Source organism: Thamnophis sirtalis, unplaced genomic scaffold (assembly GCF_051295495.1).
Source record: "Thamnophis sirtalis isolate CommonGarterSnake01/CBP01778 unplaced genomic scaffold, rThaSir2_p1.2 scaffold_10, whole genome shotgun sequence".
Taxonomy (NCBI): domain Eukaryota; kingdom Metazoa; phylum Chordata; class Lepidosauria; order Squamata; family Natricidae; genus Thamnophis; species Thamnophis sirtalis.
In genome coordinates this window covers 41,526,076-41,551,865 of record NW_028261390.1, presented here as the reverse complement: position 1 = coordinate 41,551,865, position 25,790 = coordinate 41,526,076, and the positions used below count along the sequence as shown (strand labels likewise).

General features: G+C 36.5%; 1 protein-coding gene across 1 annotated transcript in view; it reads left to right on the top strand.

The window, feature by feature from the left end:
• Positions 1-24,643, top strand: part of SYNPO2 (synaptopodin 2) — a 105,016-nt gene extending 80,373 nt beyond the window's left edge. Inside the window, exons 3-5 of the mRNA XM_014065920.2 lie at positions 329-1,107; positions 5,463-7,699; positions 19,008-24,643. Of these exons, the coding sequence (XP_013921395.2) occupies positions 329-1,107; positions 5,463-7,699; positions 19,008-19,580 (3,589 nt within the window). The 3' untranslated portion in view covers positions 19,581-24,643. The remainder of the gene's footprint in view (positions 1-328; positions 1,108-5,462; positions 7,700-19,007) is intronic.
• Positions 24,644-25,790: the final 1,147 nt, after the last annotated feature.

The following is a 25,790-nucleotide window of genomic DNA, read 5'->3' as shown; positions in this document are numbered from 1 at the left end:
ATAGTAAGAATAGCATAGCCTGTAATAGGATTTGCAATGACACTTCTTCAATCAGCCATTCTTAGTGTCCAGTTCTCATTCCCATACATCATTATAAGGAAGATTATTGTTCTAACTAGCCTGCCTTTTGTATTGATATCAATATATTTGCTTTTCCAGATCATATTTATATTAGCCATTGCAGGGCGCCCTCCCAGGTTTAGCCTGATGCTTTAACCACTACACCAAACTGGCAGTTTTCTATATATAATACTAATATGTAAAATGGTTTGCAAGGTCATGAATATCAAATTATGCACACTTTATTTAATTTGTTGTATATCTGCAGATTCTCCAATGGGGCAAATGAAACTTTAAGTCCTGAACTAGAACATGAAAACCTCACTGACATTGAAAATAAGGAATATAAAGAAAGCACAACCCTACAAATCAGAACAGCAGTGCCAAGTCCCCACCAGGAATTGCAGATCATAGTGCCAACTGAGGAAACACTCCCAACAAATACAGAGCAAACTATTGTGGATTTTTCTGGAGCAAAGCAAGAAATAATCCCCTGCTACAAAATCCCTCCCAAAGTGATCGAAGCCCCTAAAGTACACTGCACGGAGGCGTCCGCCTTCACTGGAGGCAAGCCTGGCTCTACAGTTGAGTTGCAGTTGTCCTTTCCACCTGACAGGAATAAAAGCAGCAGCACTGGGTCTGGTCTGACTATTGTGGAGGTCCAAGAGAGCAAGCCCCTGGAGACAGGATCGATCCTAACACAAGAAGCAACTAGCTGGGTAAAAGAGCCTTCTGCCCAGTGGGCAGGCAAGATAGTCCAGATTGTTGGTGGCAAAGAGATCCAAGTGACGCATGAAGGTGAGAGAAGAGAACCCTCTCTAACTAAGGTTGAAGTGATTCTGGACTGTTCTGACCAGGCAAAAGAAGCATCCAAATTTCTGGCCGAAAAGGGGTGTGTAGAGTCTCAAGTAGAAGGAGGGCAGTCAGAAGCACCTCCTTCTGTAGTCTCCTTTGAAATCTCATCAGAAGGCACAGAGCAGGGGGAAGACGAACAGCCCTCTGAAAAGGAACCCAGCAGACCTCACAAACACCGGGCAAGGCATGCCAGTAAGTACAGTGTAGCTAAACTGGGTGGCACAGCATGTTGGTTTTACTTTGTGAAAGGCAATCTGGCAGAGAACAGTTGCAACCATCTGCTTAGTAGGAATAAATATTTCAAAGAGGAATTGCCTAAATATGTCTCCTTTTCTTGTTCCTTCGCTCTTCTTTAAACAACTGCCTTTTCTTTATTTATGCGTTGAAACTGTTTTTGCAAATTCCATTAAAATGAATTATGACAAGCAGGCGATATGCTTTGTAGCTCTAACCGCAGAGCACATTTTGTAATACAAACCTGTTCATGAGATATTAATTACTAACTTTTTTCTTCTGGATATGTTTTTATTAGAAGTCCATTAGATAATTTAAGAAGGGCTTAAAAGTTAACTTTAAAAAAATCCCAGAAGAAAAAAGAAGGGGGGGGAAAGGGGAGAAAAGAAAGGGAAGGGAAGAAGAAAGGAAAGGAAAGGAAAGGAAAAGAAAGGAAAGGAAAGGAAAGGAAAGGAAGAACCAAGTAATGAGGTTTGATGATGCTTGCTGAAAGTTACTTTGACAGACACCAGCATGTGTATTTTTGGCTAGTTATATGATCCTTTCAGTTTTGCAAGGCTTCCCTAGTTTGTAAAGTGAACTTTCTATTCCTTCTGCTTCCTATACCTGGAAATGAGTACAAAATCTAGGCAAAGACTGCAATTGGAAGTAACCTAAGGACCAAATAGTAATAAAATTTGAAAAGACGAACTTGAAAAATATTTTGTCAAAGCATCTGCTTGTTTATTCAATTCTATTGTTGGCATCTGGGCAATCATTTCTGACTATTTCAAGAATTCCGTCAAGGGATTTCACTGCAAAATGGCCAAGGCATGATGACATACTCTGGGCTCTGAGCTATCTTAACAGAGCCTGCCAGGTTAGGCATGTTCACCCATTGCAAATTCCTCCATATGCATATTTTTAGGACAACAGCCATTTGTAGTAACCTGTGGATTGTACTGTTGCTTAGATATAAAGTGTCCATATGTGAGGCACATTTTTACATCATATTAAATGATGTATAAAGGAAGAGCACACATCCTTGGCATTTTGGCCCACTTATGCCTGACGGATTACATCATTACTTTAAAGAGAAATGAGTAGAATCATACTAATCATACTAATATATTTCATCTGATACGTGGAGATACTTCAGTTTGAATGCCTTTAGGATTTCAAAACTTAACGTGAAAAGAGAAAAGATAAAGATAGATTTCCATGTCACAAATTAATTTCAGAAGCAGTCAGTTTTAAGGACAACTTGCAAGTGGTTATGAGAGTACATTTATGTGGCTATATCTACAACATGGACAGCCATCTGTCAGAAATGGTATAGAGTCTTCTGTTTGAGCAGGGGGTTGGACTAGATGACATACAAGGTCCCTTCCAGCTCTTTTCTGATTGATTGATAGCAAAGTAACAATAGAGATGGTTTATGGAGCCTAAGAGGTAAAACAGCAAACTAAATCAATTGTTAGGATGTCTGGAACAACTGGTTTTTATTTTTATGAAGCAACCGCAAATTGTTACCTAGAATGTATTATTATTATTATTATTATTATTATTATTATTATTATTATTATTATTATTATTATTATTATTACTTTTTCACTACCATGGAAGAAATCTCAAATTCCAAAATATCTTTGCATTGCAGAATGAGTGATAGTTGCACTAAATTGTGAAAATGTAAATACTGTATAACTGGCAACATAGATTAGAAAAGGGTAATTCATCTTATGATAAACATAATAATAACAATGTCTAACAGTTGTTTCAAGATAAACCCAAGTTTATATCCTCTTCAGTTCTTAAAAAATGTTATTAGCAGCCTGATTACAGTATATATAACATTTATGTTCATTTTAGATTATAAACTCACACTATCATTTAGTATTTTTGTTCCATATTAGTTTAGCTTTAAACTTTCTAAGTCAACTATATTCCCAATCAACAATCAGAAAGCATTTGGTCAGATCTGTGTTCTCATTTTAAAATAAATGTGTTAGAAAAACATGCTAAATATTTGTACAAGTCTTACTTTTAGGGAGCAAAGTAGGTTTTCATAATATTTTAGGATTTTATCTGAAACTGAACTATGAACTCAGTAGGTTATTCTGCTTTATAATGCTTTATACTGCTTTTAAAACCAATTGCAAGTACAATTTATTACATGTTATGAAAAGGTACACAGACATAAACCCTCTTTGGATGTTCCTTCCTACTTGGGCTCCAACAATACATCAACTTATTTTTCACCCTGGGTTTAATTTAAATTACTTTCATGATTACTTTCAGACAGTTTGATAGTAAGATAACCAATGATTTCTTGTAGTATGTGCACATCATCAGTAACACGTGATATAAGCCAGATATGCTTGTTCCCTTTGAATCTGATATTTTCATTTTAATGAACATCATATCACAACTTGGCCATAATATATATATATAGTTTGTAGCCTATAGAGTATATGGCTTGCATCCATGATAATTTATCCAGCTATCTATATAAATTTGTGACTTGCTTGTCCTGAATGCTCAATATGAACAACACATTTCAAACCAGATAGCAATTATTCAATTAAAAAAGAGGAAAAAAATAAAATGTATTGCTTATGAAAATAAATAAAATAAATAATTTTTATGAAGATAAATCATTTATTAGTTTACATGTCTTCCAGTTCACCATTGTCAACCATCTGGTATTCCAGAATATATTACTGACAGGGACATACTGTTCATTCTAAGAATACATGTTGGCAAAAATATTCTCTCCAGAGTCTAAAGAAAATGCCAGACTAAATGGTGAAGGATCCATTGCATGTTGTCATTTCCCTGCTCTAGGTCTGGAGACCTCAACATGTCACCTAGAGACCTAGTATGTAATCATTGGTGTTAGCAAACTTCCTTTTCCCTCCTGACCTTCTAGAAATTTCATACTATTTAAAAATTAAAAGAAAGGGAGTATGCCAGTTTCAGAATAATTTGAAGAATGCCTCTATGATGTACATCAGGCCCGTAAGAATATTTAAATTGTGGGTGGCCACAGTCCACTCCTTCATAAAAAAAAAAAGTAGAACACCATCCAAAAAATAAGGACAAGTAAGCAGAGAAGAGGTGACAGGCAGCATTTTGATAAACTGGTTCCTTGAAGCTGATTATTCTCACATGACTGATTTTTTATGAATGAACAAACATACATACATACACACACACACACATATACTTACTGCCTTCCAAATCCTGTACACTTGTTCTCAAAATTCCAAATAATCAACGTTTATTTTTATTGGTTAGGAACAGCATAAAATATCCCTACACACACACACAGACATGCATATACTGAGCTAGAAAAGATTTATTATATTCTTCTCAATTTTACTCAGTAATATTCAATAGTTAAACAGTGTAATTTCATGGGGAGTATTGTAGGATTCTTTTCCTTAAAAAAGGTCTCCAATAAAACACTTCTGGGTGGGTGACCTTGGGCCAGTCCCTCTCTCTCAGCCCTAGGAAGCAGGCAATGGCAAACCACATCTAAACTCTTGCCATAAAACTGCAGGGGCTCATCCAGGCAGTTTCTAGGAGTTAAAAAACAACTCAAAGGCACAAAATAAATGAAAACTAAAATAATAATTTACATTTTTAAGTTAAAAATAAAAATTAAAAATCAAATTCTAATACAGCACAGAACAAGAAAAAACTAATTCATCCTAGAGCCTATTAGCCCATAGTTGGCTATAAAGAACTTGGACTAGATTAAAATTTAATAATAAATTACTTAAATGTGATTATTATATTCAAAAAATAGTCCATTATATAAATTACATTGCATATATTTCAATCCAGATAATGTTTCAACAAGAAAAAATCCTGTATGAATTATTTATTATTACAGAAGTCAGTCTTGTTTGAATTAGTATATATAAATCCTAAAACCTCTCAAAGTGCTGCAGGTCCAAGTTAATATCCAGCATAAAAAAATACACCCCACTTATTAATCTTCTACCTTACTTTGTCCATATATCTACTTCTTTCTGGATAGATATATAACATCAAAAGTTTGTGTAAGTTGAGATAGCAAATCTGTGAGAAGAAAAGATTAATCAAAGAATGTCACTAATGAAGGAAATGCTTGCTATGGAATGGTGATGGTTGCAACTGTGGGAAAAGATTAATCTTAATGCCCTGCCCATACTTCCTTTGTAGGGGAGAGGAATCAGACTTTAAATAAAGAAAGAATTGTATGACAGGCTTATAACCCAAATAGCTATTGTTAAAATTGTTGTCATGTTATCCACTAAAATATGATCTTTATTCTTTTCCTACAGGGCTGAGAAGGAGTGAGAGCCTATCAGAGAAGCAGGTGAAGGAAGCAAAGTCTAAATGTAAAAGTATTGCTCTCTTACTGACAGCAGCTCCAAATCCCAATTCCAAAGGAGTGTTGATGTTTAAGAAGCGTCGCCAAAGGGCCAGAAAATATACTTTAGTTAGCTACGGCACTGGGGAACTAGAACGTTACGAAGACGAAGGTGAAGAAGACGAGGGTGAAGAAGGTGAGAAGGAGAACACTTTTGAAGTAACTCTATTTGGCACAAGTGAGTCAGAAATTGATGAAGATTTCTTCTCTGACCTGGATAAAGAAGAACGGATTGTGACATTTGATTGGGATACTGGACTACTTGAGATTGAAAAAAAAACCGAACGTGGGGACGAGATGTCACAGCTGCTTCCAGAGACCAAGGGCAAAGGGGCACTCATGTTTGCCAAAAGACGTCAAAGGGTAGACCAGGTCACTGCTGAACAAGAAGCAACGAAGATGCAGAGTATGCATAGAATTGAGGCACACCGAGAGGCCACTTCAACAGAGACCATCCAAAATATGAATTCTTCCTTTTATCAAGCAAAACAAGAAGAATCTGCCAGAATGCAGAAAAGCCACATAAGCAAAAGCTACATAGAAATGAACCATAGTCCTAGGACAATAGTCCAGCAAAATGGCATCAGGGTGGTCCCAGAGATAAATATGATGCATCCACCTGCAGAAGCTGTTAGCTCACCTAGTTCAAACAGAACAGCCAAGCCTTTCCCTGGTGTTCAGAACAAAGCGGCAGTTCCATTTTCACCCCCAAGAAGCATGGTTACTCTTCCCTCTGAGCTACCTGCCCCACCTCCTTACACTTCAGTTAGCCCACCACCTGAAGCATTATATAGAACTGTTTTGACTCCAGTGGCCACAAGCATGAGTCAGTCAACATTGTGGTCTCCAACAGAATCAACAGAACAGATTGCCTCCAGGGATGAACGGATTGCTGTGCCTGCAATAAGAACTGGAATATTACAGGAGGCCAAGAGAAGAAGCACTGCAAAGCCTATGTTTACATTTAAAGAAGCCCCCAAAATGAGTCCAAATCCTGCTCTTTTGTCCCTCGTGCAGAATACAGAAGGCAAAAAATCTGCCACCGGTGGCTTTGAATCAGGTCCTGAAGAAGACTACCTCAGTTTGGGAGCAGAGGCCTGCAATTTCATGCATATCCAGGCTGCCAAACAAAAGATCCCACCCCCAGTTGCTCCCAAACCCTCAGTAAAGGTTTCTCCGACTGCCACAACACCTATTTCACCAGTCTGGTCACCCCCAGTTGTGGCTGTTACTCAAGCTCCCATCTTTCCAGTACCAAAGTCTCCAGAAGTAGCAAGCCCTGCAGCCATCAAAATAGCACAACCAGCTTATCCCCCTCCACAGCCTCCACAACCTCCACAGCCTCCTAGTACTTTTCATCTGGAGCCTTCCTTTAAGGGTGCTCAAGTTTCATCACCCCACCAAAGTTATACTCCCAAAACAACACCCATCACTCCATTAGGAAATGCTGTTCTTGCTGGTGGAATGGGGCCAGCTTTTGAGATGCCCCCAGCACTGAGTGGTAAGGGGGCTCAGCTCTTTGCTAAAAGGCAATCACGGATGGAAAAGTATGTAGTAGACTCAGAAACCGTGCAAGCCAATCGGCCCCAGGCTTCATCCCCAACTCCATCATTACCAGCATCTTGGAAATATTCATCAAATGTTCGAGCACCACCCCCTGTGGCTTATAATCCCATCCATTCTCCATCTTATCCTCTTGCTGCTACCAAATCTCAGTCACAGCATCCTGGAGCTACCAAAACTACTAAGAAAAAATCTAAGAAACAATTAAGTTCCTTAGAAGTGATGAAGCATCAGCCATACCAGCTTAATGCATCTTTATTTACTTTTCAACCTCCGTCTGATACAAAGGAAAATCTCCTTCCCAAACACCCTTCAAAGATTGATTCAGTGTCTGCCTTGAAACAAGCTGTACCATCAAGAATACTCAATGCTGGTTCTCCCTCTAATGTTCAAGCTTCTTCAGTGTATTCTGTACCAGCCTACAGCTCACAACCATTCTTCCCATCGAATGCTTCTAGTCCTGTAATTGAGTCCTATACATCAATGGGCTGCCCTACATTTTTGAAGCAAGAACCAGCAGCATCTCCTGTATTTTCTGTTCCCAAGCCAAAATTCTCAGCCAAGAAAGTTGGTGTCACTGCACAGGTGTGGAAACCAACAACCATTGAAGAGTAAAACATAGATACAACTCACTGTTCAATTGCCATTAATTCTTTATAATCATAACCTGACACCCAAAATGATCCTCAGCTCACTTAATAATTTTCAAATATATCACATAAAATCAGGGTCCAAAAAAAGCTTACGCCTGAAAATGTATGCTCATTTACCATGATGTAATAAAGTCAGTGATAATTACTTCAGGTAACTGTGCATACATTAATTATTTTACATGAATTAAAATGAATATTAATTTGCAAAAATTGTATGCATTTATGTATACAATACTTTTATTACTATTATCTAAGCAGGCACATAGGATATTCTATAACAGTCATGTACTAGTATTAAGTGAGTAGCATGTTAGGCATTAGTGCTTTGATACACATATGCATACTCAGTGGATTCTGTTCCTGCATTTTATCAATTAGAACAAAGTTTTCACAAAGTTTTACTGTTAGGGAAGGAAAATATGCTAATCTAACAACCTGGGTATAGCCACCCAATTATTTCTGGAAAATGGTAATGTTATCACTCATGAATACAGCTTGTATACAACACAGATTTGACCCAATTCTGCAACTGAATCCTTAGAAAATTCTGTTAAGCCTCCTCATTATAATGGGGTGAGTCCTACTGTTAACTTTTTGTACTGCATCTATGATAGTGGGACTGTATAACTTTCTTTTTATGTTCCCACAATCAAAAGTTAAATGTGCAAAATTGTAAAATCAAAGCGGCAATTCCTTGATTCTTAACTAAGATTATAAACAGGCCAGCAGAAGTACATGATTTTGAGAATATTTCTATGCAAACATTAAACCTGATGTAGACACTCAGATAATAAGGCTGTGTTTCATATAATTCCTATCCCCATAAGAGGATAATTTGTGTATGTTAAGCACAGATAGGTTGCTTTTATTTTGTTAAGTTGTAATACTTTAACAGAATGGGGCCTTCAGGGTAGCTTAAATATGACACACTGTCATGAATTACCTCTGATCTCCCACTGCTTGCAACTATAAGTATCTTTTAAGGAAGATTATAGCAAGTTCTGGAAAAAGAAAGACATTAGGGAAGGAAGCTTAGGCTGTTTCCCTGTTTAAATAATGTTGATCTCTTCAATATTAGCATAGTCCTTTGACTGTCATATTACGTATCATTAGGAAACAAAACAATTAGAACTCTTGAAGAAGCAAGAAGATAAGCTGGCTTCTACAGCTTTGGAAATGGTGCAATATATTGTTGTGAAAGCAGAGAGACTAAAATCTGAAAGGACCTATCAGTTTTGCAACCAGAGTAGTGATGTGCCTAAAATCTGATTGAAATATGATATAGCTTGACTCCTGACCTCATTGCTGATCTCTTAGGCACATTCTTGTTTTCACTTGGGACTTTCTAATCTTGCTTCTTTCACTTGTATTTCTTTTCACTATATTTTCACTATATTTTCACTCTGCTTTTAATTAACATGTGGTGGACCAGGAGGATCAAGTCACTGTTACCATGCCATCTTCTGCTAAGATTATACCTACTTATTTCAGTCTGTGGATACAAACGGACAATATTTTTATGTCCAATAATGTTTTGATCCGTCAGTGGATATTTACAAATCAATGCACTCAGATGAGTTTAACCTATTTTCACAAAAAGTAACTAATTGATGGACTTTTCTCCTTCTTTCCCTGAATCTATCTGCTAATAATTACTTAAACTAGTACAACAAACCAATAGCATAGTCCTATGTCTTTTACAAGGTAATTCCTACTATTGGCTGAGGAATTTACCCTCAGAATATTGTCTATAGAATTGTACCTAAATAGTATGAATTAATTTAAAACTACAGAAATTATATTCTTAGTTTAAGATTAGTCGCAACGATGGTGAAACAGTTGAATAATAACATTTTATGTAAAAGCCCTTACTACTTACGGGCAAAATGTATTGAGGTCTGCTTTGGGACCTGCACACTACCCATCAAGATTAGTGTTGTCTATTTTGACTCTGAAGCTCAGGTTGAGATCTTTGTCAACACTGCTACTTTGTCCTGTTAATTGGAGATGCCAAGGAGCTCTGCTATCAGTCATTTACTGAAAATTCTTGACTTCTTGGATTTCTTTGAAAATGAAATGAACTTGTGCTCTGCCTGTTACTCTGTTCACAATAATCACTTGGCTAGGGCAACCCAAGAAAGAGAGATAGTAATTTGTCCAAACATTAAAAGAATGATATGAAATTAATTTCAGAAACTTCTGATTCAATATTACTAAAATATAAATGGTTGTGAATCATATACATGCACCTACTCACCTTTACCAATAAAATGTCTTTATAGACAATGTATGCCCTGACACACAGAAACATAAACCAAAGTATAGTTTCCTGGTTTCTATTTCCACCATTGTGGCATGACATCATGGTTAAAAAGAAAAATATAAGAGAAGCCATTGTTAAGTTGCAATTAACAATGCAAATTGCATTGCAGAGCTGTCAAACGTAAGTCCGAGGACTTAACAGCCATAGAATATGTTATATGAACAGATTGCTGGAGACTGTGAAATTATGGACACAAGACAAGTGAGAACAGCATTTCCTCTATAGTATAGATGGCGTTTTTTGTCTTTGTGAGGTTGAAGATTTGGGCATGTTGAAGATGAAATTTAAAAAGGAAAAAGTTGTGAAATGTGCCTTATGTGTTTTGAAGAGATTCAAGATTTTATATATGCAGATCAAGCATTCCTTGACAATACATATTTTTATCTATATTGCATAAACAAACTGCTAGACTAGCACCTTGGCCTTAAATATATTGATCAAGTATCTTAATTACCACAGGACCTATGTCTGGTGTTCCAAGTGCTAGTTGGTTTTAGATAAATTATTTTATCTGAATTAGCCAATATTGGAAGTCAAGGGTGATTGCTTATTTTTTTTAATGACTCAACATATTCTGCACAGAAATGTATACAGAGGATTCTTTTCAACACAAACTAAGATTATAAGGTACCAATATTTTAATCCTCTTGAGATCTTTCTGTTCATTTTCCAATTGCAACTTGCTGTATTTTTCTCTAACATTAAAATTGTTCCTTTCTTCTTTGTTTTTCTTTTTCTTTCATTTCTCAAATATTCATCTACAATTTTAAAATAGTAGCTTTCCTTTCTTCCTTATTTACTTCCTTCCCTAAAATAAGTCAGAATACTGCATTAAAGTAGATCAATAACTTCACTGAATTCATATTCTTGAATCTGAATAAATTGGCCCTTAACTATATTACCACTAGCAACTTGGCTCTTGGAGTAACATTATAGTCTTGTGTCTTTCTGCCAAATGCTGGACCAAGGAATTAATCAGAATATTTTCCCAGTTTTGCTGACCTATAATGTCATTCTGTTTCAGGGGCTTATGCTCCCAAGGGTGGTTATTCTGCTTCTATGTATTTTTTATTATTCTATAATTTCATATTTCTGTTCGTCTTCTCAAGCTCTTCCCTAGAGAATTCCTCAGCTTTGAGTATGGTGAATGGCTCTTATCATATCTGTCAAAATTGGATTAGGAATTGAAACTAATAGGGTGAGATTCTGTGAATATGCATATGGAAATTTTAATGCAGACACACGGGTCTGATCTTATTTATTTATTTAAAAAAGGTGTAATGTGTTAGCATGAATTGCTTTTTATTGAAATCTATGCTTTCTGAAGTAGATTAATGAATGCCTTGAGGCCTGAAAGTGTGACTAAACCCAAAAAAGTGAAAACAGCAGTCATGATCTTATAACCAAAGCTCCACTCCTTTCTTGTGTGTGATATGAAGAAATATACAAAAGGGTTATGACCACTGTCTTGATTTTTTTTATCCTGGCTCCCATCCCCCACTGCCCATTGACTGACCAAGTTATTGAGAATTACAATTCTGACACGACTCCATTCATAGCATTCATAACATGGCATGATTTGCCCACAAAAGAAGTCTGAAAAATAAATTTTGTTTTAACTTGTTGAATATAATTGTTTGAATCAAAGATTGCTTCTATATAAAGGTGTCTTTTATAGTAATCTCTCTCCAGGTTTTTCCTAAAGAAGAATATTAAACTTACAATTATTAAATGCTCTTTTCAAAATAACCATCCCCAATATTTATTTAAGACGACATTGGGGATTTGTATAATGTGTCACTTCAAAGTTTACTTTTAAAGAGTAACTATGGCCCCCTATATATTGCTATGGACCTGGGAAGGCATGTTCCCTTCCTGAGTTAGCGAGAGCTTTAGAATGCTTTTCATATTTTACTTCACAGGGAATGGTTCCCAAAGGGGATTGGTAACAGAATACAGTGCTTCTCGCCTCTTGGTCAAATATGGCCTAGGGATAGGAATGACTGAAAGCCATGGCCAGCTGCTGAGTAAGTGTGAGTGACTTCAATGAATGGTACCTGTTCCTACTGTTTAAATAAACCAATTACTATCACACTTAACCACAACTCCAATAAGCACTAACTGGCATTCTTATTTAAAGGCACAGAACTATCAAGGAAAAATAGAAATCATGATTTAAGGTTTTGTAGAATAGTCTCGAACCAGTCTGAATTGTCAAGGAATTGCCATGCTTTGTTTTATTTTTGAAGTGCCCACATTTTCACATTTTGGGGCAACTTTGTATTAATTTCACTAGAAAAGGAACAAATTGAGAAACCAGCAAATAAGATAAGGAACACAAAACTTTGGAGAGTTGTGGAAATTATTAAACTTTGTGGAATTTTGCCACTGTTGCTCTGTCAAAAGTATTCTCCACATAATTTTCATGCTCCAAATCATGATTATCAAATGTTAAATGCAGAAAAATATATATTTATCCTACTCTTGTATAAAGCTAGTATGACATAAGGACAACATGTGAAATCGGAGTTGGATAGTATTCTGACACAAAGGACATTTATAGTCACATAGCAATGGGTGTTTTCAGGAGTGACATTCAGAAGGTTCTAACAGGTTCTGGGGAACTGATAGCGGAAATTTTGAGTAGTTTGGAGAACCAGCAAATACCACCTCTGGTTGGCGCCAGAATGGGGTGGAAATGGAGATTTTGAAGTATCCTTCCCCTGCCACACCCACCAAGCCACACCCATAGAGCCGGTAGTAAAAAAAATTGAATTTCACCACTAGGTGTTTTCCTACTATAGCTCCTTCAGGTGCCTCTCTTTCCTATTTCCCAATTTCATTACACAAAAAGATCCAATTGGCAGAATGGCCTATGGAAAGTGATTTTGGAGGAAATTAATAATTAACACTTAAGCATACACACATACCAGATAGCCACCCTCAACAAATTCTTGCAGCCCCAACATTCCATATTGCAGTCTCTAACAAATATGAACTTGCAAAATAAGTGCTTTATATAGGTTCTCACTAAGGAAGGAGGAAAGAACTGAACTGAAGAAGCTTCTTATACGAGAAGCTTATGAAACATTTTCAAGGAAAAAACCAAGAAAGTCTAGTTGCCTTTGGAAAGAACACCTTTGGGTTTAGAGCAAGATTTTTTTCTTGACAATACAAAAAGTAAGAAAATGCTCCTGAATTCAGTGACAGTGAACTCAGAAAGTGCCTCTATGTTAGAAAAATATCATTGTCTTTTTTTAAACTACTCTACTGTTCTATAGTATATAGCATAGGAAGGGAAGCAATCGCTAACCACTGAGCTTGTCAGCTGGGAAAGTTGACAGCCCAGGTTCGAGACCTGACTGCCATATAATGGAGTGAGCTCCCATTACTTATCCCAGTTCCTGCCCACCTAGCAATTTGAAAGCATGCAAATGAGAGTACATAAATAGGTATCACTTTGGTGAGAAGGTAACAACATTCCATGCACCCTGGTGCATAGTCATGCTGACCACACAACCATGGTCTTTGGACAATTCTTGTTCCCTTGGCTAAGAAACAGGTGACCTTTCTGACTCCATGGACAGGTGGCGGCAGTAGCGGGGGATGGTATTGTACATGCAACCTAGATCCTGTGTGTGTACAATGACGCTTCACATGCTCCCTGGCTTATACGGTCCAGTTCCCAACCGGTCCATGGCCCAAGGGTTGGGAACTCCTGTTCTATAACATATTTATTTGGATGATACAATTAGAATATATTCATGCTGCACTTTTTCAAAATAATCCTCTCATTGTAAAAGGACAACGGTAATTAACAGAGAAATTAGACCAATAGGATTCAGTGGGTATTTTTTGGTGCCCTCATAGTCTTTCATACTTTTCCAATCCCTTAAGGATTACCTAAACTACAGAAATCCTAATATATTTTTTCTTTTGGGAAGATATAAACAGTCATGAGATATCTATACCCATAATTCAGAACAATGTCACCAAATTCCCTAATACTTGTAAGTAAATTCAAGGCTACTATTACCACAAATAGTAGTGGTAATAAGAAAAGATTGCTGTATCCAAAATACTTGCCTAGAAGCAGGGACAGATATTTAAGACTTCAGTTCTCATTAATCCCAACCAAGGGGAACAATTTATGGTGATGTTGACTAAAACATCTGGAGATCACCAGATATAGATGTTTTTCACCAGAAATGAAAGAAGGAAAAGAGAAAAACATTCTAATTGAAATTCCAAAGGTAAATGTGTGAATAGACTTGTTTGCTCAAAAAAAATCTTTGAAAGGAGATTTACATGTGATTTATAAAGTAGAGTGAAGCAAAAGAAGATTGAAGTGACATTTATTTTATTTATATCGTGAAAAGTTATGTGTTAATGTGAAGATAAAGAGAATGTTAATCTAGATTAGAATTGCAACAGGGAAAAAAGGTAAAATTGATCTAATGTGTCACATTAATGGTGGTGCAGTGGTTAGAATGCAGTACTCCAGGCTACTTCTGATTGTGGTCTGACTGCAATTTGGCAGTTCGTATCTCACCAGGCTCAATGTTGACTCAGCCTGCCATCCTTCCAACGTGGGTAAAATGAAGGTCTAGACTGTTGAGGGAAATATGCTGACTCTGTAAACCACTTGGAGATGGCTGTAAAGCGGTATATAAGTGCTATTGCTTTATTAGGAATCAAATTCAAATAGGAATAACGGGAGGGAAGATGGCTGGATAGAAGAAGCTACATTAGTTATTTAATATATAAAAATTCTCTCAATCATCTATCCAGTTTCATAATTTTTAGAAGAGACTTTTGAAGATAGATAATCAGTGGGAAGAAAAATTGAAATAAAGCAAAGGTAAACATTAATTTGTTAAATGGATCAGATACATTCAGCTATGTTACCAAAGAAGCTCATTACTTACTAAGTATTAAGTTATGTAATAAATATATATTTTAATGATCGTTTTTTATGGTTTTGGTTAGGGGAATTCAAATTAGTTTACCTTTACAACATATTCTGGTTTTAAATGGTATAAGGTAAAGGTAAAGGTTCCCCTTGCACATATGTGCTAGTCATTCTCGACTCTGTGGGGGGGGAGTGCTCATCTCCAGTTCAGAGCCGAAGAACCAGCGCTGTCCAAAGATGTCTCCATGGCCATATGGCCGAAGGCGCACAGAGCATTGTTACCCTCCCACCAAGGTAGTCCCTATTTTTCTACTTGCATTTTTACATGCTTTCAAACTGCTAGGTTGGCAGAAGCTGGGACAATTGATGGGAGCTCACTCTATTATGCAGCGCTAGGGATTCGAACTGCTGAACTGCTGATCTTTCTGATCGACAAGCTCAGCGTCTTAGCCACTGAGCCACTGTGTCCCTTTTTTTAAAATGGTATAGGCCAGTGATGGCTAACCTTTTTCCCATCGTGTGCCAAAAGGGGGTTGTGTGTGGGTTAGGTTAGGTCATGCATGCTTTTGGCATGCGATGGACCCATTTTTTGCCCTCCCCAGGCTCCAGAGGCTTTCTAGGAGCCTGGTGAGGCCGAAAACAGCCTCCCTCAGCCTCACGGAGGCCCTCCTGAGCCTTCAGGAGGCTTCCCTGAAGCTTCCCAAGTACGAAAAACGGCTCTATGGGCAAACCGAAAGTTCATTCCCGACAAAAAATGGCTGAAAAAGAAGGCCAAAGTGAGCTGGCCAGTGTGTGCATATGCGCTGGAGCTGACAGGGCAATGCCTCGCATACCCTAACAAATGGCTCCATGTGCCACCTGTGGCACACATGCCATAGGTTCGCCATCACAGGTATAGGCAAACATTTTAAAAAGAAATTCCATTGTTCTGAATAGATGAGTTATAGATTGAGATGTGCAAAATGTTAGAAATATTTTTGCACAGTAGTAGTTATTTTATTCCCTATGATAGGTGTATTTCTACAGGTGTTTTAGATTTAAATCACTGTAATTCCTAGGCGGCACAATAAAATGTGGGAGAAATGTAGCTCTTTCTATCTGGTAGGCTATATGTGCATACTGTGTGGACCTTTCTCCATCAGGTCTTGCAAATACGGCAGTGGTTGCTTGCAAGGTCTCTTTGCAGCCAAAGGAGTCTCTTTGCAGGCGCAGAGAAGAGCACAACTTTGAAAGAGAAAGATGGCCCTCAAAGAGAATTTCTTCCATGCAGTATCCATTCCCTTACCCTAATGAGCTTTCTGAATTACAGAGATGCTCAGCTGTTGGGGCTTTTCAAAGAAGAATCTTCCAGTATATTCTAAAAACGTTAGAATGCCAGGATATCAGACAATGGTGCTGGCAAGAATACTGCAAGATCATTTTTCTATGAAATGTTTCTAGACTGTTTTATGCAGTCATTAAAAATTATGTAATTCTAAGAAATATGAGATTAACTCTACTCTTTCAGTGTATGGCCGTGTGTCTTGTAAACCATCATTGCAGAAGATTCTTTTAAAAACTAATAGGGAAAGAATTATGCCAGCCTTAATGTATATATTAATTGACATAATCTGCCAATTAATTTCTGACCAAAAATAATAGTCTCAATAACTGCAACCATTTGCAAAAAAATTCTTTAGCATCTTGTCCTACGTAATTCAGTCTTGTGGGATATTATTCCAGAGGGTGGCAATGCTGAATATCTTATTGTACAACCTAGACTGTTACTTGTTTTTAAACAATGGAATTCAAGTGAGTAATACTGAACTATTATGAAATTCATTTATTACAAGCAGGAAGCTTGTGGTTTTTTAAATTAGTAATGGCATAATTCGATATAATTCTAGTGTTAATCCATGTTGGGTTTACATGTATAAGTTTCAGGTTTTGTGTTTCCATTTTCTATCTCCTCCTTTCAGTATGTCTAAATGTTTACTCCCATTAATTACGCACATTTTTTAAATTCTATCAAACCCAAGGCTTAGCCTTAACTATAGATCACAGAAAAAAATCTGAATAATAAAAAATGGGTTGAAATAGATAATTCTTTTTCATTTTATTTTAAAACAGCTATTGGGTTTGTACTTGGTGTAGCATTATTGTTTTAAGGGAACCATTTTTAACCATGGAGAAGCAGCATTGAGAAATCCAAAATTGTCTCGTAGAAAACTACTAAAGTATGGCCACTATTCTCCTTTTCAACTATAGACTAAACAAAGCTGTGAAAGCAAGTTATCTTAATTGTAATGTATTAGCATTTGCTCCCTTATTTATTTTAATATTTCTAAGAATTCATAAGATTGCCTATTTTTGCCTACTTTGCCTTTTATAATCAGTTTCAACAGGATGAAGAAAGCCATGCACCTATTTTTTGCAAAACATGCTACTATTTTTGGTTCAGGTAGATACCGCCATGAAAATGTGACTATTCTGGTGCTAGACCTTTGTTTATCCTTTTGATCCTTTGCTGAGATCTCATTCCAATAACCTGATTTACAAGAAATGTTGCCATTATTTATAAGACAATTCTTTCTTTCAAGTATGCATTCCCTGCCAAGAGAATTTTCTACAGTTATTAAAAACTAGATCAGCAATGAAGATGCAAATCTTGGTATGGGACATCAGACCAGAATGAGAATTGCTTGCAGGTTTTCTGAAGCCGGGGTACATTAATAAGCCAGGAGCAAGTGCTTCCATTTCAGGGCTGCTTATATAACAGTGTAGAAGTAAAGAACATTAGAGCAGATTTTTCAAGGCACTGAGACAAGCAGAAAAGGCAAGTTGGATGCAAATTTTATTTAGAAATAATATATTAGAAAATGATCATCAGAAGCAGGAAATACCTAGGAAAATATTGATATTCTTTTTTAACCTTCCACTGCTCTACTTAGCATTCTTAGTGCTTCCAATTACAAACCGGATTAACAAGTTACACATTTTGTTTTAAGATCTCATAAACTGTAACTGACATAATACTGTAGACTTTATTGATGATTACAACACAACATCTGCCATTTTCTTAATATTACCTTTATACCAAGAAATTGTAAAGCCACCCAAGCAAATGTGGGACATTACTTAACAATGAATTTAAAGCAGTCTGGTTAACAATTGTGGGTTTCAGTTGATGCAACAGTGCAACAAAAATATAACATGATCCATCTCTTGACATGATGACCTTGGGTTATAATCTGTTGCCAATGTTGCGCCAGAACAGTAATGCTTGTGCAATGTTAAATTAGAATGTTAAATTGCAGATAGTGCTTACAATGTATTTTTAGGTTTTCATAGCTTGATATTTCAAGCAATGATTTTTCCTTCCAGTATTTTCTTTGTTCCATAGTAGCAAAAAAGGTCAAAGAACCAGTGACAACTTTGTAGTTTGTTACACTAATTTATTCATTCATCTTGATTACAAAGACTAGCATAAGAAACAAAACAAAAAGCAAACAACAGAAAACATCCAAGATTGATTTATTTGCATATATGGGTATATCATAGTAGAATATGCCATTCTAATGTTAGAATATACTGCTGTCAGTGCAACTCTGCTCTTCATCTGTTTCCTGACTGAATGTGACACTGCCATGGATCAGATAGTATAAAACCTTAGGCTATCTCCCAAAATCCACTAGTTGTTGACACAGCTATTTGGATTTTTTATTTTAATGCTTTCTTGAATTTATTAATAATAGCTGATTACAGGTTCTGGAGATAGTTTCATTAAAAAAGAAAAAAAATGAAATTATATTTTCCTTTGAATAAATTTTTCAACAAAAATACACCAGCTTTTAAAAATGTTTTTCAGAATGCTTAATTTTTATAACACTGAAAAGCTACTTAGGTAAAAAAATCAATCTTACTACTTCAGTTAAATAGATTAAATATATATATTTGCTCTACTTTTGGAATCTTTTGTCACTGATATTCAAGAATGTAATAACACTAAGACTTTACTGTTTCTAGGAAAGGGGCCATGAACGATCTGTATCAGTTCCCGGATGGCTACCTTCCACTTCTTCCAGATCCATGTCCCCAGTTCCTCCTGTGATGTTCCAATCCACTCCTGGTTATATTACCAAAGCACCAGCAGCAGTTGACAAGCCTGGGAAGAGGCTGACCCCTTGGGAAGCAGCAGCTAAGTCTCCCCTTGGATTTGTGGATGATGCTTTTGGTCCCCAAACCATTCAAGAATCTATTGCTGCAAATGTCATGTCAGCGGCTCGTAGGAAAACATTATCTACACCACCTGATGACTGGAAGAGAAAGGTGGCTTATGAGCATCCAGCTCCAAGTGTCCATGCTAAATTAGCTTCACTTGGAAGGAGCTATTCAGTGGCCACATTACCTGCCAAGATCTCAATGTCTGCTCCTAGCTCCATTGGCCATTATGGTTCCCGTCTGCAGCCTGCATATTGTAGCCAACGTGCCCAAACTGATCCTGGTATGATTTCCATGGAGTCCAAGTCTGATTACTGTCTATCAATGTCTGACTCCAATTATAATCCACATCCAAAGGGATGGAGACATCAAACATGAAAAGCAAATGAGTCTGCTGTAGTTTCCTTCCTTGAAGGTCTAGAATGAGAATCAGAAGTGTGAAGAAGAAGTGTTTTCTGGCCTGGTAAAATCAAGATTTATCTAGAATGGGACCCAGTGCTAATGATTTGTCAGTATTATAAAAGACGTTGATCCCAGATTTTCTTTGCCGTGTGTGTGTGTGTGTGTGTGTGTGTGTATGTGTGTGTGTCCTTGAGAGAAACATGCATAATAGACATACAGTGGGATGAAATCTAGTTTATATAAAAGCAAATCACAACATGGTGTTTTAATGTACTTCCATGTGTGAAATTTTAAACTGGGAAAGTTATAATTGTGCAATATCAACACCTGTGAGTTATCCAATTAATCATGATAAAAATGTAATCTTAGAGGACATGAAAACAGTTATTTCCTTTTGTTTCTTATGCCAACCTACTTATGGTTAACTAAGTGTCTATTTGTACCACTGGCTATGTTGTGATATGTTGTGTTTTGGTCTTTGTTATTGGCTATGCAAATAGGGAAACATACTGTAATAGGGCCTAAAGTTTCATTAGGCTGATACTTCAAAGTTTTCTAGCTCAAGAAACACACTTCAGTGGATGAACACAGATTTTGCTTTCAGAAGGTCCTAGATCAATTCTTAGCATTTCTGGTTAAAAACCTTACATAGCAGTGGAAGGGAAAGTCTTCTTGCTGAGTTTCTGGAAAGAAGCTGGCATCCGAATAGACAATCTTACCTTCTTGAGGCATCTACAAACTCATGTTATGCTCATTCATTCCAAGTTGTTTTTGCTTATATTGCCAGCTTGGGGAAACACATCAGCACAAATGTCCTCAGCGTCAGAACATCATTTTTATGACTAGAGATATAGCAACAAAAGTGCAATTAGAAATGCATATAGCAGATGACAAGAAATGGAAAGACACTATATTTCCGTAACTCAGTTTGTGATGTAAATCAGTCTTTGGAGCATGCATAAATCAGAATCAGAATAGAGCTGGAAGGGACTTTGGAGGTCTTCTAATCCACCCCCCTTCTCAAGCAGGAGATCCTATACCATTTCAGATAGGTGGCTGTCCGGTCTTTTCTTAAAAACCTCCAGTGATGAAGCACCTATAACTTCTGAAGGCAAACTGTCAGGTGAATTGTCCTCACTGTTATGAAACTTCTCCTTAATTCCACATTGCTTCTTTCCTTGATTAGCTTCCATCCATGATTTCTTGACTTGCCCTCTGGGGTTTGGAAAATAAATTAACTCCCTCCTCTTTGTGGCAGTCTCTAAAATACTGGAATACTGCTATCATGTCCCTCCTAGTCTAACACAAGTGTATTATATAAATATAAGTGGACAACTTGTATCTTCCAGAGAGCGATTCCAGCTTCTCTCACACTGGTCACGCTAGATGCTGTGAATTATAAATCATCAACTGCTGTAGGATCACAGTTATTTTATCCCTGCCTTGGAATATATTATTACTGATTGCACTCTGACTGCAGTACAATATACTACAATCCCTGGAAATTTAAATCCATTTCATTTGCTTCTTTGTTTTAGACTTTAGCTATGCTGTTTTTAATTTCTTTCTAAAAAATCTAATTAGACATTTCAAGAGCAAATAAAATATGAAGAGATTTTCAAAGGTTAACAAAAAAGATTCTAATATATTCACTATTTCCTAAATAAGAGAGAGAGAAATGATTTTTTTTAAAGTCGTCGACTTACAACAGGTCATTTAGTGACCATTCACTACGACGGCACTGATCATTTCTCACATGACCATTGTAGCATCCCCATGATCACAAGAGTTACATTCAGATGCTTGACAACTGACTCCTATTTATGATGATTGCACTGTCCTGAAGTCATGTGAATCCCTTTTGTGACTTTCTGACAAGCAAAGTCAATGGGAAACCAGATTTACTTAACAACAATGTTAATAATTTAACAACTGCAGCAATTCACTTAACAAATGTGACAAGGAAAGTCATAAAATGGGTCAAAGCTCACTTAACAAATTTCTAACTTAACAACATAATTTTTGGGCTCAATTGTGGTCGTAAGTGTGAGAACTACCTGTATTGGGTCTTCATTTCTGCTGCTAGAATCTCATGAATGTTAACTCAGGAGCAAATACCATCAAATTCAATGGTACTTTCTAGTAAGGATTAAAGCTACAGCTTATCTTCATACTGTCTGGTATAATTCATTCCTTTCTAAAGAGCAATACAACTTTTCTAAAAGAAGAAAATTTATATTATTGTAAATTGGTTATGCAGCTTATATTTTGGTGCCCACATCACTCTTTTTTTCTAGCTCAGTATCTGAAATACTGTTTCAGGAAATATATTGGCCTTTTAAACTTTAAAAGTAAAGTTTAAAAGATATTGACTTTTTAAACTTTTACTGAATTGGCTAGACAAGCATGCCGGGCACCTGAAAAACATTATTCTCATAACCAGCACAAAGAAAGATGAAGCATCAGAAGAAAAGCCATTCAGGATGTAGATATAAACAAGTTACATGCCTCAGTGTATAAATAAAGTAAAGGTCCTATGTAGGAAAACAAAACAGAATTTTTCCTAGCTAAGAGTTTTCCACCAGCTTCTGCATGAAGAACCCCAGTTACCATAAATGGGTTGCAAGCCACAGTTTGACAAATATATGAAAAGGGCTCTTTATCCTGACTAATCAAAATTCTGTCACCATATCAATCCTGAGAGCAACTGCTTTTGGCCTCCAGGCAATCTTGGGAAACCTTAGGTATACAATATAGAATGTGACAGAATGTCATCCAGGATGTATGGGACTCTCCAAATCCTTCCCTGGAACCTCTTTATATATTCATAACTGAATACACAAAGAAGGATTTTTGTTTGAAGAAAAATATGCAGTTCAGAATACAGCAATTTCCTTTATTATGGTAAGATATACCATTTAACTTTGTAAGCCACCCAGAGATATGGCAATGAGATGGACAGCGATATAAATGTAGTAAATAAATAAATAATAAACAAGACCTCACCTTATTCAGAAAAGTAAATAAAAATGTTCTTTTTCATGAAATCAACTGAGTTTAAAAACATTTTGCAATGCTTTTAGGGCTAAACTATTGTGACACAGTTTCATTTTAATAGCAGAAAAAGAGAAATGTTCAAGTGTAAACATGGTAGGCTATTTTCAGAATACCACCTGTTTAAGAATGGTATGGAAGATTTGCTATATGAAGAAATTATGTGTAGTCATATGGAGGGTATGACCTGAGGATGTCTTAGTAGGTAATGTAAGCAGAAAGCAATGGTATGGATTTCAGTAAAATGAATAGGAGACATATGTTGCAATACTTATGAAATATGCAAGTCCTTTGGTGACTAGGGAAGTTGCAGGCTTTTTGTGAAATACTTATGTTGTAATGCAGTGAATCACATTGTCCTGGGTCACTACTACTGTAGATCAGTGTTTGTCATATGCCTGATTTTTTTTAATGAGTAGAGCTATAGAGCAAGAATGATTTACTTTATAGGAAATGTGGTTTTGGATAAAAGTAAGTGTTCTGTGGTTGGAGGGTAGCTTAAAGAAACTCACTAGAAAAGCATATATAATTTACAGATTAGTTTAAGCAAAAGATTTGGTTTTAGCCATCTGAGTCTCTTTGATATCACGGAAATCATTTTTAAGTGACAATGTGATCCCTAGAATTCAGATAATTTTTCATAATCAGAAGTTAACACAGAATTTGTGGGATATGTATATCCTAGAGTTTCCAGAAATTTTAAGTTGTTTTAATCTGTAATTCTACTTTTACCATGTAAGTGTTGTATTACTTTTTTATTGACCTCACTGGAATGTCATCGGGTCTAATTGCAATGTTTTGCTTTCCTCTTGGCTCCAATTAATCCTTTTCTGAAAATAAACATATTCCTAGATGTAGCTTTGATGGTTCAAAGCATAAAATGATATCTGATCTCAACATAGCTTACTATGTTTTCTGGTTTGAAGGAAGATTATTATTTTCTTTCTTCATCAAAGGCACATGCCAAAGAATAATAGGTGATGTGGTTTACCTTTCCTAAACTCTCAATTTCTTATTCTTGCTAGGAATTAAAGGATCAATGTAGCCTTGGGTTCTGGAATGAGTTTCCTGTTGTGCCTTAAAGGAACACAATGGTGGTTTTATATTTGTTTGCATATGTATTTGATTATTAGAGAATATCAGAACAATAATTGTGGTTGTTGAAATTTTAAGCCTACGATGACTATAGCAGCCAAAGAATGTCATGAGGATTGAGTGTTTCTCAATATCATGTGACAGGATGAAATTGAGGTTTTGCTTCATTTATTCTAATGAAACTACTCTGATTATTCTGAGATTTGATTGAAATGGTTCTTCTCTAAGACCGGGATGTCCAAAGGTGACAACTTTGAGACTTGTGGACTTCAACTCCCAGAATTCCCCAGCCAGCCATGAAGTCCACAAGCCTTATCAGTTGTCAAGTTTGGAAAACCCTGCTCTAAAGAGAGAACTAGTGGTATTCTAAGAAGTTAGCCCGACTATTGTCACTATGCTGTGACAATAACCCTTATTAAGACAAACTAAAATCTTTAAAGTTCAAAAAAAAAAAAAATTCTGGCTGCAGACTAGTGCATTTTTTCATGGCAGTTTTATTTAAAGTGAAAAGAATAAAAATGAAGATCCAAAGAAGATGACAGTACTAAAACAATATGTAGAAATATGTAGAAATGTATGTAATTATATGAGCCCATATATAGAACTAAATAAACTAAAGAGCTGCGGTAGAGCAGTGGTTAGAATGCACTACTTCTGCTGATCACTGGCTGCCAGCAGTTTGGCAGTTCAATTCTCACTGGCTCAAAGTTAACTCAGCCTTCATCCTTCCGAGGTCAGCAAAATGAGGACCCAGATTGTTGGGGGCAATATGCTGACTCTATAAACTGCTTAGAGAGGGCTGTAAAGCACTTTGAAGTGATATATAAGTCTAAGTGCTATTGCTAGATTGCAGTTCTCAGTGTAATATAATTCCATGAGGAGGGATATATATATCCCTCCTCATGGAATTATACATACATACATACATACATACATACATACATACATACATACATACATACATACATACGCAGGTCTTGGCATATTTGGATCTTTTCCCGTGTAAAATTGAGAGTATCTTGGCAACATTTCGATGAGGTCCCACTCGCCATCTTCAGGCTGGTGCTTTCGGCTTCATGCAGACTGCAAACATCAACTCCATCAACTAATTAAGATGTTACAACACAGCCAACCAATCCGCTTACAGCAACAAAGCCAGCACTCCACACCCCCACCAATATTTATAGAAAGACAACAGCTCTGATCATGCTTTGCTTGCACAAGCACGAAGCCGAAGGCCCCAGCCTGAAGATGGTGAGTGGGACCTCATTGAAACATCGCCAAGATACTCTCAATCTTACACAGGAAAAGACTCAAATATGCCAAGACCTGCATACCCGTACCCATGAAAATATATATATTATATGGTGGGTTTCAAAAAAATTTGGAACCTCTTCTGTAGGTGTGGCCTGCTTTCCTGGTCCACTGGTGGAACCTCTTCTAACCGGTTAGGTAGATTTGACGAACCAGTTCTACCGAATAGGTGCGAACTGGTAGGAACCCACCTCTGATATATTTTTATATCCTATAAAAATCCTACTTTTCATATTGATAGATTCTTACCACTATTCCAATGCTGGTTTGAGTGTTAATACAGTTCCATTGGCTTTAGAAAAATATTTCTTAGTTTCTTACTAGGTACTTCTGTCAGAAACAGGAAACTGTGTGGATTTTTCTTCATATAAGCAAAAGGTAAATTTTCTCTGCTTCTGAAAATATGAACAAATGAGATGTAAAAAACAGTTGTTTAGCCTCTATCCATTCTACTTTTGTACAGATTGAATATTATCTGTGCCAGTCCTCCTGTTAAGAAAAAAAGTAGTATTTTGAGATTTGTATTGATTTTATTCCTAAAAGGTGTGGCATTTGTATAGCATACAAGCAAAAATATGGAGGCACTTTCTACTATTTGTGCTTTACATCTGCAAAATAAACTGATTTAAATATTCTACTGTAGTAAAAGATCTTACCTAGATCTCATCCATCTACCGACAAATATATAAAAAATCATATTGTAAGATTTCTATTGTGATTCGG